The 13945-nt window shown below is 38.7% G+C and overlaps 1 protein-coding gene across 2 annotated transcripts in view; it reads right to left on the reverse strand.

The window, feature by feature from the left end:
* Window positions 1–13945, reverse strand: part of myo18b (myosin XVIIIB) — a gene marked incomplete in the record, with an annotated part of 101803 nt that overhangs the window by 24598 nt on the left and 63260 nt on the right. For both annotated transcript variants that reach the window (XM_014020572.1, XM_014020571.1), the window contains 11 exon segments: window positions 1501–1614; window positions 1698–1859; window positions 6407–6511; window positions 7188–7298; window positions 7378–7578; window positions 11249–11372; window positions 11492–11646; window positions 11727–11851; window positions 12878–12983; window positions 13146–13265; window positions 13339–13428. In XM_014020572.1, the coding sequence (XP_013876026.1) occupies window positions 1501–1614; window positions 1698–1859; window positions 6407–6511; window positions 7188–7298; window positions 7378–7578; window positions 11249–11372; window positions 11492–11646; window positions 11727–11851; window positions 12878–12983; window positions 13146–13265; window positions 13339–13428 (1413 nt within the window).

Here is a 13945-nt window from a genome sequence, read left to right on the forward strand (position 1 = left end):
CGTGTGCGTGTGCGTGTGCGTGTGCGTGTGCGTGTGCGCGCGTGTGTGTGTGTGTGTGTGACAGAGTTCATTTGTCTGGTAGCAAAAACAAAAATCTCACGAACCGGTCGACACATTTCAAATGAAATTCTCAAAAAGTAATTATTGGATTTACAACTGATTAACTGTTAAAATTACATCAACACTAGACAGGGTTCATATTAGCTAAAATTTGGTGTGGTAGCTGAGTAAACGTGTACTCTGAGAGCAAACACCAACATGATGAGATGAGATAAAAAAGTTTGACCCAAACAGCTACAGTACAACTCATCTCCTCTCAGCTTCAGATCATTTTGGCTTTAAATGTGGTTTTATGTATTTTCCAGGCACATTGTTCAATTTTAAACCACAATCAAGTTACTTTCACTTGTTCTGGAAACACTGTATATATCAAAAATAAATTTGACTTTACATCATACTCTATCTAAACACCTTGAAATTGGCCTCTGTCTTTTTAAAAACCTCCTGACGTTTCAGACACTCCCACTTCAGCACGTCTTCACAACAATGCTTCAGGGTGAGGGGTGCTCTGTGGGGCGGGACCTCAGCTGCATGAGCTCCAGGGAGGAGCTTTGTGCAAACAGGCGGTGCTTTGTACCAGCAAGCATTTAGGCAGCTCCACATGACTACCACAGGAGATTCAAGGATTTCTCAAACATGCATGAATGAGTCATGAGGGAACAACATTATAACATGATATAAAGCTAAAAAAAAGATTTCAAACCCCCTCACCCCGCTTTAAACACTTCTTAAAATTATTCCTTTTAAAGGGAATCCTTGAAGTTTTATTTTGAAAATTGACAATACCGTTCCTGTTTGTCATTAATTTAATTCAACTTTAAATACTCAGTTCTGCAGACTAAATGCTGCAAAACCTGATAAACTACTACTGATCAAAATGACCTTAAAATATCACAAGAAAGTCTGGCTCCATCACAAAGCAGCTTTTCCTCAGATTTGCTCTCATAATGATGATGCTCATGAAGAAATTTATAGTTATTAGAGGTTAGTACTGATGTTAAAAGCACAACACTATATTTTTAGGTTTTCCTGACGATGTTTAATCTATTATGTTTTGATTGAAATAGGTTCAGATACATGTCCGGATTATATGACAACACATATTCAACCGTTATGAGAACAGTAGATGAGGTTTTTGTCTGAATGCCTGTGATTCAGCCGTAGGTCAGTAGGGGGCGAATGCAGGCATTGAAGTACCATGTATAAATTGATGAACTTCCTGGTTTTTCGCCAGTGTGGTTTCCTGTCAGCTCAAGAGACAACAAACCTCACTCAGTTCCAGAATTCTGGTGTTGTATGGTTTGATTCCTTCTACAAATCATTTTATTTAACAATGGTGGTTTTAATATTGACTTCAGTCTATTGAATACGTATTTTTCTTACACTCACCTGCTGGACATCAGTCATGTATTCAGACCATGCATCTGGAGTGCGACTCACCAGACTCTTCTGCCGACAGAGGTTCTCCAGTTCCACCTGAGTGTTCTCCAGTTCCTGGGAGAGAGTCTTCTGTACGTTTCCAGCCTCCAGAAGTTTTGCCTCGCTCTCCTCGAGCTAAACAGGAACACATGATGTTTCTTAGACAAAGTTCATGCTAAGTCTTGCGGAGCCAAGGTTTTATGTACGAGTGGGCACACCTGGCAGTGTAGATGTTCTATCTGTTCTTTGTTTCCATCAGGAAGGTTCTGGCCTGAGCTGTTGATAGTAGCCAAAAGCAACTGAGCATCAGCCAGCAGAGCGTGAGTTCTCTTCAGGTCTCTCCTTAGCTTCTTCTCCACATCAAAGTCTCTGTGTCCCACCTGCAATGTGACACAACTTGGTTTATTTCAGAGTGGAAACAAAGTTTTAGAAAGACAATTTTGTTCCTGTTGTGTCAAGGACACAAACCGGAGATGACTAGGAGGCATCCTAAATCCACCACTTCTGGCTACTGAGGAGGAGCAGCTGCTTTAACCTGAGATTTCCTTAAGCTTAGCCAACCTCAGAGGAAACTCATTTATCTCTCTGTCATGGTTTTGGTTAGCATAAAGACCCAAAGTGCCCACTCCAGCAGCAGATGACCAAATGAAAAGTCAAATTTTTGTACAAAAACAAGCTTGCGGTCACATGAAGGATCCAGAAAAGGAAGATCTGGCTGAAGCCCTTTGGAAACAGGATCTGGCAGGGGCCTGACAGCTGAATCTGAAGGGTAGCTCAAAGGCAGGAACTAGCTGAGAGGTGCTGTCCTTGACTGTGGTCCTCTACAACTCAAGAATCCGGCAGGCATCATTGTCAGAATTCCCAACCTTCTCAGACTCAAGGACGTGAATGGACTCATCTTTGGACCCCCTCAAACTTGAAAACAGGAACTGGCAGAAAAACCTTCCTTCTGGTTTTTGTTCATGATCGTCCTGTATTTAGTTATATTCATGTTCTTATTAACTCTTTCCCCATCCCTGCTGAGGAAAAAAACTCCCTGTGTTTTACACTGCATGCTCAACCTCCTGAGCACAATAAAGATTTTAACAAGGAATTTTAGGAAATATTGGCTGAAATTCTGCCTAAATATGGCTGTATCCTCAGCATTGGTTATTATAACCAATTTCCACAATATGTCCCAGTTTTTAACATCGAAATGTGTGAGGTAGTTTTCTCAGATCACATGCTTGTATCGTCTGAGGTCCCTTTGGTTTGTACGTTTGGGTCTGTTTCTGCAGTCGTCTGTTTACAGGTGGTGCAAAATACTGCTAATGGCTTTTAACAGAAACAAAATCCTTCAACCCCATCATTCCTTGTAAAGCTGCATTATGCAATAACACCATAATATGTAATAATGTAATAAAATTGGGCTCCAAATGTAATAAAGCCGCACTAACTGCATTATTTAATAACTGATGCAATATGTAATAACAGTCTTCAACACATTTTGTAATACTCTTAGCCGCATTATGTAATAACCAGGGGTGCAACAATATCTGTATCAAACCGTTCAGTACAGTGCTAGGTTCAATACACACTATCTATTGAACAATACAGCTTTTTAAAAATTGTTTTATCAACATGTCTTCTGAAGATGCTCTGTGTTGAAGGATCAGTGGATCTGTGTTCAACTACACCATCTAGGCTGCATTGTTGAGCTCAGATCCACTGAGAAACTTGCTGTTTCAGCAACATTTAATTTAAAAACTGTACTTTTGAGGTTAAACAAATGTTCATAAATAATTTCAATAAATCACAATTTAAGAAGGGCATGGAAATTTATCTTTTTTGTATCAAAAAATATTGTATCGTGAGACTATAGTGTCGAATCGAACCGAATCGTGAATTTTCTGTATTGTTGTACCCCTACTAATAACATTATTACATTTTGCAGTGATTGTTACAAAATGCCATGGTTGTTCTTTGTACAATTGATAATGTAACAATGTGATGCATTATGTAATAAACCATCACAAACTTCCTCCTAATCAATGCACTTGTAATAATGATCATGTTGCAGAAACTACACATTTAAATCTTTGAAACTTTGGTCAATAAATGCCAAATTTTCATCATTTAGTTACCTATTCAGCATTACTCTCCTATACCAAAATTTTTCCACTTTACAGACTATTCTCAGAAGATATCTAAAAGTCAGCTTTACTGAAATGTGAAGGTGAGGATGCAGCTCACGCTTTGAGAGACGTGTGCTCTAAAACAAGCATGTGGTCTGTATTTGTGTGGACGATGTGTGGGGATGGTTTTCTGCGTACCCTCTGATAAAATCTTGTAGGCGCCTCGTAGGAAATTTTCATAGTTCTGTTCAATTTGCATTAAATTGTTGGATCATGTGCTTCTGTCATTCAGTATAAACAGAAACATTTCCCCATTTTCTGTGTTGCTTCATAAAGCACGGGTTACCATTTTTCTGAAAACCAATCAGTTAAAAAAAAGCTGTTTACATGATCGTCTGCCTTGAACAACCTTTAGACTAAAACAGAGGAATCTGGCTATGAATAGGCAACAAAATGATGAAAAGTTTGGCACTTGTTGACCAAAGTTTCAAAGATTTGAATGTTTAGTATCTGCAACATGATTAAAATGAACACAATTACTGGTTTGTGATGGTTTATGTAATGGTTCATTACATCATGCACCACATTATTACATTATCACCCACCACATTCTGTAACAATTGCCGCAAAACATTATTACATAATACAACGGACAGTATTACAAAATGTGTTCAAGAGTTTTATTACATTTTGAGTCAGTTATTACATAATGCAGTTTTAGAGCGGCTTTATTACATTTTGAAGCCTGATTTTATTAAATTATTAAATAATGCAGCTTTACACACCTGTTTTAAAATGTCTTTATTGGCTGTGAGTGCATTATCGAATCCATTTTAAAATTATTTTATTTGTTTTTAAATCTTAAGACAGTCTTTGCTCTCATTATTCTGAGCTGCTGTGCCCGTTCTCCATGGTTTGTTGATTAGCTGATGCTGACTTGACCAAGAACTAGGTGCACGCTCAGAGGGGACTGGGCCTTTTGGGGTGGTGGGGGCAATATTATGGTATAAATTGTTTTGGCACATTAGACAGGCTTCCTCTTTAGCAGCTTTGAAATCCTCGCCTAAAACTCTGCATGTGTGTATTCTATGGCTTTTGTCACCTGTTAGACATTTACTTTTATGGTTTTATTGATTTATTCTTGTTTTTATTCCTTTATGTTTTATTTCTAGTGTTATTTAAGTAGTTGTACATTTGTTTTATTGTCTTCCACTGTAAAACACTTTGTTCCATTGAGGAGTTTTAAAAGGCTGAATGAATAAATGGGGACTGGATGTTTAACAGTATGAATGGTATATTCAGGGTGATGTGCAATAATAGTTTTCTGCTGCACATAGTAATTTGCATTTTGGCCATAAAGTTCTATTTTAGCCTGACCTGAGCAGAGTAGCTTCTTCCACATGTTCGTTGTATCTCTACATGGCTTGTGACAAACTGCAAATGGGACTCTATGGTTTTCTTTCAACATCATTCTTTTTATCACTCCTCCTATGAAGCAGTGGCAGATCTAGGGTTTTTCTGAGTAAGGGCCATCAAGGGGCCACAATATTCATAGAGGGGTCAAGTCTTTGTTCAACATCCTTTCACACAAATCCCCAGTTTTGGTAAGGTGTTTACATTTAACCAGTCATACATCTTCAAACACTTGTAAAGTAATGTAATTAAAAAAAGGGTACCACTTTACAATAAGGCTCCCCTTACAGATGGCTTTTAAAGAGTTTATAGATAGGTTATTAATTCATCTGTAAACACTTCATAAATTATTAATAAGTGTTTATTATGCAATTATTAAGGACTAAAAAGAAACTAAACTGTGGTTTCTTTCCAAATACTGAGCCAAATCTGTTTGGTTATTAAACATTTCAGACTAGTTTACTACCTTGTAAGCACAATAATGATTAGGAAGCACATATTTTAACATATTGTACTATATTACTGCATTATAAATATCCACAAATTTTAAAGGGATCCTTATTGTAAAGTGTAAAGCTGTACACTATTTTGGATGGGGTGGGATTATTTGTTATGTTAACATGATGTTATGTTTTTACTGTTTTAATACATCATCATTGTTGACAGTAGTTACATGTTTGAACAATAGTTTCAAATATTGATCATCAACACTAAGTTTTAAAAATGGTGATTTTTCACATTAAAGACTAACTTTTGGCATTTATAAATGTTTATTTGTCATGGGAGAAAATCCAGCCATCATTTGTCAGTTGAAAGACTTCGTTTTGCAGGATTGTTAAAATTTTCTTAAGCAGAGAAGAAGAATTCTGTAAGCCTGGGTCATTCTGGACTCATTAGCGCAACTAGTGTTTAAACATGGAACTGCATCCACTATCATCACTCCCAAGTAAAAGACTGAGTGAAAGGGCAGGGGCACTTCAGCTGGCCAATGCCCCTGTGGCCCCACCCCTAGAACCGCCCCTGCCATAAAGACCAGAATTGTGGAGAATGAATGTGGACAGATTGGCTCACCTGAGCTGTGGATTTCTGTAGCCCTTCCAGAGCTACCATTGGGCTTTTAGGCTGATTCTCAGATTCTTTACTCGGTCGGTCAGTTTAGGTGGATGGTCATGTCTTGGTCAGTTTGCAGCTGTTTCATGTTCTTTGCATTTTCAGAGGATGAATTCAGCAGAGCTCTGTGAATAGTTCAAAGCTTGAGACTCTGTTTTGAACTTATCAATAGCTTTTCTCCTAAGTTTTCTGGTGAGTTCCTTGGTCTTCATGATGCCATTTGATCACAAATGTTCTTTAACAAAAAGCTGGATTTATACTGAGGTTAAACTACACACAGGTGGGGCTACCTGATCACACAGAGTTGCCACGAGTCCTTCCAGGTCGTGCTTCTCATGAATGACCATTTGCTTCTCCTCGTACTCCTGCTCAAGCTGCATCTCCAGCTGCCTCAGCTGCACAGAAAAACAAAAAACACACAAATTATTAGGCTGGACTAGCTTTTATTTTGTCTGTTAGGAAATTTCCACAGTGGAGATATTTTGCTAAAAGACAAATGCACATGTTCACACAGTCATCTTATTATTTCCATCATTTGGGGTGTTTTGCTCTCTCATCTGGACAAAGAACATTTGCTTTTCACTGGAAAGAAAAAAATGTTTCAGTTCACTGGAGCAGTTTAGCTAACTTATTTAAAATATGTAACTTATTTAAAATATGTAAATTATTTAAAAATTGTAAATTATTTAAAATACATAACCTGTAGGGACATCGTTTAAAATATGCAAATAAGTAAATTTTAAGCACCTCTTGTTTAAAAATATGTAAATTATTTAAAATATGTAACTTATTTAAAATATGTAACTTATTTAAAATATGTAAATTATTTAAAATATGTACCGTAACTTATTTAAAACATGTAACTTTTTTAAAATATGTAACATTTAAAATATGTAAATTATTTAAAATATGTAACGTTAAAAATATGTAACTTATTTAAAATACGTAACTTATTTAATATATGTAGGTGCACGTATGAATTCATGCAGCTGACATATCTCTGCTGGTTTAAATCTGCCAGCAGCTGTGTTTTCATTCAGTTCAGTTTCACAGGAAGCATGCATCACTCACCCGTCTCTGAGACGACTTGTGGACATCCTCTAACTCCTCCTCTTTGTCCTCCAGCTCCTTCAGGTGCATCTGCTTCATCCTCTCCATCTCCATCTCAAACCGCATTTGGACCTGACAGAGGAATAGAGCAGATGAGGAGAGAGAGAAGCGGCAGGAAGTATGTGGGCCTGATTGTGGGTATGGTGAGCACCTGCTGCAGCTGTTGGATTTTGCCGGACAGATTAGTGATTTCATCGTCCCTCTCGCTGGCTTGGCTCTCCAGGAGGCGAAGCTGCTTTTTCAGGTCTGGTACAGAGTCTAAGGCGAGATCAACAGGTAGGCTGAGATCCCGGATCTGAGCACACAACTCCTCCTTCTGCTTCTGGAGACGGGTCACCTCTAACTGGCTCTCCTACACACACACACACACACACACACACACACACACACACACACACACACACACACACACACACACACACACACACACACACACAAGAGGAAACTAACTTTACCAACTTATTTTAATGTGTTTTTGGTTCGGGGAGTTCATGCTGATATGTCATCTGTCTAAAAGGCAATAATCCAGAAGTCTAGTTGTTCATTCAGAAGCAACAAACCAAAGTTATGTTCCTGTCTTCATTTTAGACATTTTTTCTTGGCAACTCTTCTAAATAAGGCTGTTTAGGGTTTTTTTCCCCCAACTGTACTGTTGTTAAATTTTCCTGCTAACTGAAGTCTGTAGAGTAAATGTACAGTATATGCTCTACACTGGGGTCCCAGGACCCCCAGGGGTCCGTGAGATGTATCTTGGGGGTCCTCAAAAAAGTTCACTAAATTGTTAATTTGGTTTTTATTTTTAAAAATGCATGCAAAACAATGAACAAATAAAACAAACATAATAAACTAAATAAAAATATATATTCCCATGGCATTTAGCGGTTGAAACAACAATAAATTATTTTTTAAAACAGCATGGGGTTTATGATGGGGTCCCTGGAATTTTTTTTCGCCATTGTAAGGGGTCCCCAGACCCAAAAGGTTTGAGAACCCCTGGTCTACAGGGTCTGATTTCTGGGACATTTCTAAGTTTTCTACTTGTGAATAATTTCTCTCGTTCTCTGTAGAATGATGAACTCCAGATTAGAGTTGGGTGATACTGACAAAAAAAAAAATCATGATTAATTGTGGAATTTAGCCAATAATGATTAATTAGTTGATTAATAGATAATTGAACTTGAATGCTTATGACTCTAAATTAGTTATTACATGTTTTAAAATTATATTTACAAATCATCAAAGTAATTTCTTCATTTTAACGTTCTGCCCCACATTATCGTGAGGTGTAAAAACCACGTCTTCTGGTTCTGCGGAACTGCTGCTGCTCAACTAAGAGAGAAACTCTGAAACAGGCTGGTTGAACAGCAAGAATCTTTATTTTGCAGTCCAGGAGATTCCAGCCAAAAACCAAATTATGGCCTCCAAGCCAAATGATTCACCAAGTAAGAAAGATGAAGTACGAAGGCCAAGGGTAGGGGCGTAGAAGCCTCTTTATAGGTTGCACAGTGTAGTTCAACAGAGGCATCATAAATTTTGTCACAGTACACCTTAAGCATTTCTTTTCCTAATATGGTAATATGTGCCGAGCTCAAAAGCTGGAGACTAAGAGACATAGCACATCTGTGCATTCCTGAGAAGAGGCCCCCACTCTTGGACACTACAATCGCTTCCCAACGCTGACTTTGCCTCTCGCAGGGACAGACAGACTGAGTGCTTCGTGGATTCTTTCCTGACTGGATTTGTTTCCACCATTCCACCGGAGGAAAGTTTATTCAGTTTGAGTTAGCGTTAGCTGCTCCATGTCACCTTCCACCACTGTCACACACAAAAATGCACCGTCCTCACACAACACTAACCGCAGTAATAACAAAGTGTCAAATATTAATTGTTGACAGTTTTCCTGACAATCAATTGCACATGATACAATTTTGCCCAACCTTACTCCAGATAGTTTGGAGGAGTAGCAACATTTGCTTCTCTAAGGTCTCTGCTGATGTCTTTTCACTTTGACCTTGTGTTAACACACATTAGAATCTAAAGCAACAAACTGACAAAACTCCTGCTTTTCACTGGTGATGATGAGCAGTTGATACATACATCTGATCAGCAGCGCCTACATTCTACAAACACTTAAAGTGGATTTCTCATTGTGGACAGCTTTTCTATTTTAGCTTTGTTTTTGTTTAATCAATAATGACATAATGCAGTTTGTTGTGTGATTTTACTGCAAACTGTTGGCTGACATGAAGGCAATTTAGTGCAGTCTGGTTTCTAACATGATTCTGTGTAGAACTGCACAATATATTCAATTTATCATTATCGGAATAACAGCCTGTGTAATGGTCATGTCACAAAAAAAAAACTGGTAAACTGCAATAAATGATCGGCTCAGATGTTTGCATTTATGTGTATTGCCCATATTGGTCTTATAAACAAAATGGACCCGAGACACATCAAATTATAACAGCCTGGTGAGTGGAGAAAATGTTGGACCACTGCAATGAGAGAATTTGATTTAAGTTTGCTAACTTTTATTTTAAACTCTTTATTTATGTTCAGTTTTTTCATCATTTATTAAAAAAATTGATAGTAAGGGGAGTTTTTCAGTATTCAAAGCATCATAAAATGTTTAATGGGGACAATGTTTTAAACTCATTAAGAAACTCAATTACATGCATTGTTTCACTGCTACTACCTAGATACACCTTTTAACAGTGGTGGGCTGCGCTGATCCAAAAATTAGCTCCGCAATTTCTACAGCGCTTATGTAAATATTTAGGTCCGCAACTTCAAAAGCGATTATGCCATAGAAAAACTAGCAGAAGCTAATTTTAAAGCTCAAGTTTAATTTGACACTTACTAGCTGACAACAATTCGTGTACAATATATGAACAATACTGATGAAAAGCAGTGTATGAAGTGTACAACTTAATCCTACAACCGCCGATTGCTGGGGATGTGATTTCCTGAAACAGACCTTTAGCTCCTGGTGTAAAAATTAAAAAGTTGTTGAGGATTGCTAGTTCGGCTGCTTCTTTGTCTTTTTCGTTTGTTTCTTGTAATTTTTTTATTAAAGAAGCATCAATAAAGTCATTTTAAAACTGTTTATTGGAAAACTGAAGCAATGCATTCTGGGTACATGACGGATTTGAGTTGTGATGGGAAACGAAAGCACGGAGTAAATGAAACTATTTTCCCTTCAAAATAAGAGCTTGAATTTTAAAGTTTTCCATGTAGTTGCTCCAGTTGACCTCTAGATGTCAGTCTTCATCAGCATAACATCTTTAAATCATTTCTGTGTCTCTAACCCCGTTGCTTCGACCAATTACGTCAAGTATTGAGCTCCAGCATTTAAACTTTTCTTTTTTAAAGGAGCTCCAATTGCAAATTAAAATGAATCAATACATGCACAATTTTAGTATGGATTACAAACGTTAACTGTTTTTGCCATTGCCTTCCTGCTACATAAGCAGACACAAAGCATTGTGGGAAATGAGAACCCTGACCCAAAGCAACAGTCAGCAAGGATGTATACCTTTTCAATAAATGTGTTTATCTGGGAGGGGTGCTGTTGGATAGATCATGTGTTGTGATTCATTGACAGTCATACCTTCTGCTGTTCAAGATAATGATGACTGGTAGATAATTAGTTATTAGCAGTACTGCATTTTAATTTTAGAAAGTGCAAATCCGCTTATGAATTATGAAAATTTGTAAGACCGCTAAAGTGCAAATTAAATATTTAGATCCACAATTAGCAGATTTGCGCCTTAGTAGGCTGGTGCCCACCACTAACTTTTAGAAATAAAACTGTCATATTGGAATGAAAATGATGTATTACTTGTGAAGTTGTGGGTTTTAAGGGCTCTAAACCCAAATCAGAAAGACATCAACACTGCACACTTAAATATTTGTTCACTTTTTTCAGTCATGTTGTCATCACAATATTATGCACTGTTATTGTACATCGCAGGTTTTCCTGATACCATGCAAAAACAGATCACAAATGAATTCAGGCACACCTGCAGGCTGCGGCGCAGGTTGAACACTTCTGTTCCCAGAGCCGTGCTCTCCTGGAAGGCTTTGTCCTTCAGCTCCCTCTCGTTGTTGGCCTCCTCCAGAGCCTGAGTTAACTCATTATCAAACCTGTGCAGGGACAGAGTTTGAGGTGTAAAAATGAGTAATATTGCATCATCAGCCAAAATGTTTTACTACAAATAACATCAAAGCAGGTATGAAAAAAGAGATGATGGTTCTATTTTAACCTCCTCTGTTTGCTCTCCAGTTTGTGAATGCGATTCTGCAGACTGTCGTTAAGCACTCGTGCATCTTGAAGGTCGGAGGTCACGTGACGACTGTGACGTTTCAGATCTGCCACACTCCTCCTGGACTGCTCCAACTGGGACTGAAGGGTCGCCACCTGCACACGTGATCGTTATTCCCTTCAGACATTTAATCTGCCGTGAGCACTGCCGAGCACGTCGCTGTGACCTTCCTCACCTTCGTATCGAACTGCTGTCTCGTCTGTCTCTCAGTCTCCAGCTTCTCCTCTGTCTGCTTCAGACGTCTGCGGACAAATTCGACCTCCGTCTGGCAGCACTCCAGCTGCATGGCCAGCTCACTTTCTGTTAGCCGGAACACATCAAGTCAAGTCAAGTAATCTTTAATATCCCCATGGGGCAATTTGTGTCACAGCCAGCAGGAACAAAAACAATCATCAACCACAAATACAGTAAAAAACATAAAAAACAAGAAGTATTTAAAATGACGATAACAGCAGGTAATAAGGAATTCTTAAATCTGTTGGTTCGACATCTTTTTTTACAGCAAATCTGCATCCTGATGGTAAAAGAGAAAACTCTGTGAAGAGGGGGTGGTTAGGCTCAGCTAAAACTGCCTGAGCTTTCTTCTAGGATCTGTTCTGCAAACTGAGCGTAAGGACGATACACATGGCTGCAAGCTGAGCTTCAGTGTACCACATGCACATAAAACTGCTTTGGTGAGTGGAGCTCTTTATTTGTACTGACCTTCTTACCAAAAGAGGGATACCTTTTAGTTTGGAGCCCTAATTTACTGTGACATAATACCTTATAGCCTCTCCAGTAGTAAAGGTGGTTTGTTTTTCCTGTATCTGCTTCTGGGAGGGTTATTGTTTGTCTAAAAAAATGCCTAAACCAGACTCTCATACTGAGGTACCAAACTGTAACTTGGGCTTATACTGCATAAAAGAAAGTAACCTAACCTGACCTCCTGGTCTCATCACAAATCTCACATCTCTTCCATATCTGAGTCACCATCATCAAAACCTCTCAAAGTGAAATCTGTAGGTGATTCCTGTCAGTCTGTCCATCCAATTAATATAATATTCACAATAAATCAGCCCATTCTAAACAGGTTAAATATTATTAAAACGCTCATCTCTGTGTCATGGGCCTGGTCAGTCAGGGTGCACATCATGTTTGTCTGCTGCATTAGTTCACAAATTAGTTTTTCTGTAGGTTTTGCTGCTGTGTGTGTTTGCTGTGAGCTCTGACAACTGCAATAATACTGTACAATATACAGTACATTACCACAATGAAAAGCTCCAAATGACTCTCATTTTTGCCTTTTCATTAATTAACTCTCCCAGTTAAACAGAAGCACAGACTTACCTGTTGCAGCTCCTCTCTGACTTGCAGCGACCTGAGCTTTCTGCTTCTCCTCCTCCAGCTGCTTCTCCAGCGTTTCTATGGCAACTTTACACTGGTCTAGCCGAGTCTGGATTTGAAAGAAGTCACATGTTGGACAACAGGAAGATGCAATTAGTTAAGGGATGCGATTTAAAGCAAACAGTAACCGGAAGCTGCCTTTATGTCGTCAGTAATTACTCAGGACCTGTGCAGCCACTGGTGAGGAAGAGGAGTTGGTTAGTGGGCCTACCTGCAGGTCTTTGTTCTCCCTGCTGAGTCGAAGTCTCTCTGCCCTTTCCACATCCAGAGCCTGACCCACCGCATCTCCACGGAAACGCTCATCACTTAGCTCAGATGTCACAGCTGTAACCTACGCACATGGAATGCAATATTAACAATGGGTATGTGTGTGTGTGCACGTGTGTGTGTGTTGCAGTCCAAACCTTGGTCTCCAGGTTGTCTGCAGTCTGCCTCAACTCATTCCTCTCTTTCTCTGATTTCTCAAGGCGGCGCCTAAGAGCCGATATCTCATCCTGACAAAAACAGAAAGGGAAAACACCTCACAACGACCGAAACATCTTTTTATGGGCATCATTAGTTGTTGTTGTTTTTTTACTGTTAAGTTTGCTCCCTATATTTCACTGAGATGACTCATTACAAACTAATACTAAATATGAATGTAGATATTGCTGCGGATTCAGATCTCATCACTTAAAGGTGCAATATTATGTGTTTCTCAGGCATATATTTAAATACTATACCATAATAAAGTATACGTATAAAGTATGTCACCTTTAGTTGTTATTAAAATGCTGTTTTCATGTTTAAATAGAAAATAAACTTATCTTCTCATCACTTCCTCTTCTAAACACCTTGAAATTGGCCTCTGTGTCTTTAAGAACCACCTTCCGCTTCTGACCCGCCCATTTTAGTGCGGGGAGGGGGGGTCGTGCGCGTGCCATGATGCAGTTTACTTGTCATCTAAAAATGCATTTCCTCAAAGGTGTTTTGAATCTGAAAAGAGCTTCACTGAGTGAGAAGTAGTGGAGC

Source organism: Austrofundulus limnaeus, unplaced genomic scaffold (genome assembly GCF_001266775.1).
Source record: "Austrofundulus limnaeus strain Quisiro unplaced genomic scaffold, Austrofundulus_limnaeus-1.0 Scaffold258, whole genome shotgun sequence".
NCBI classification, from domain to species: Eukaryota; Metazoa; Chordata; class Actinopteri; order Cyprinodontiformes; family Rivulidae; genus Austrofundulus; species Austrofundulus limnaeus.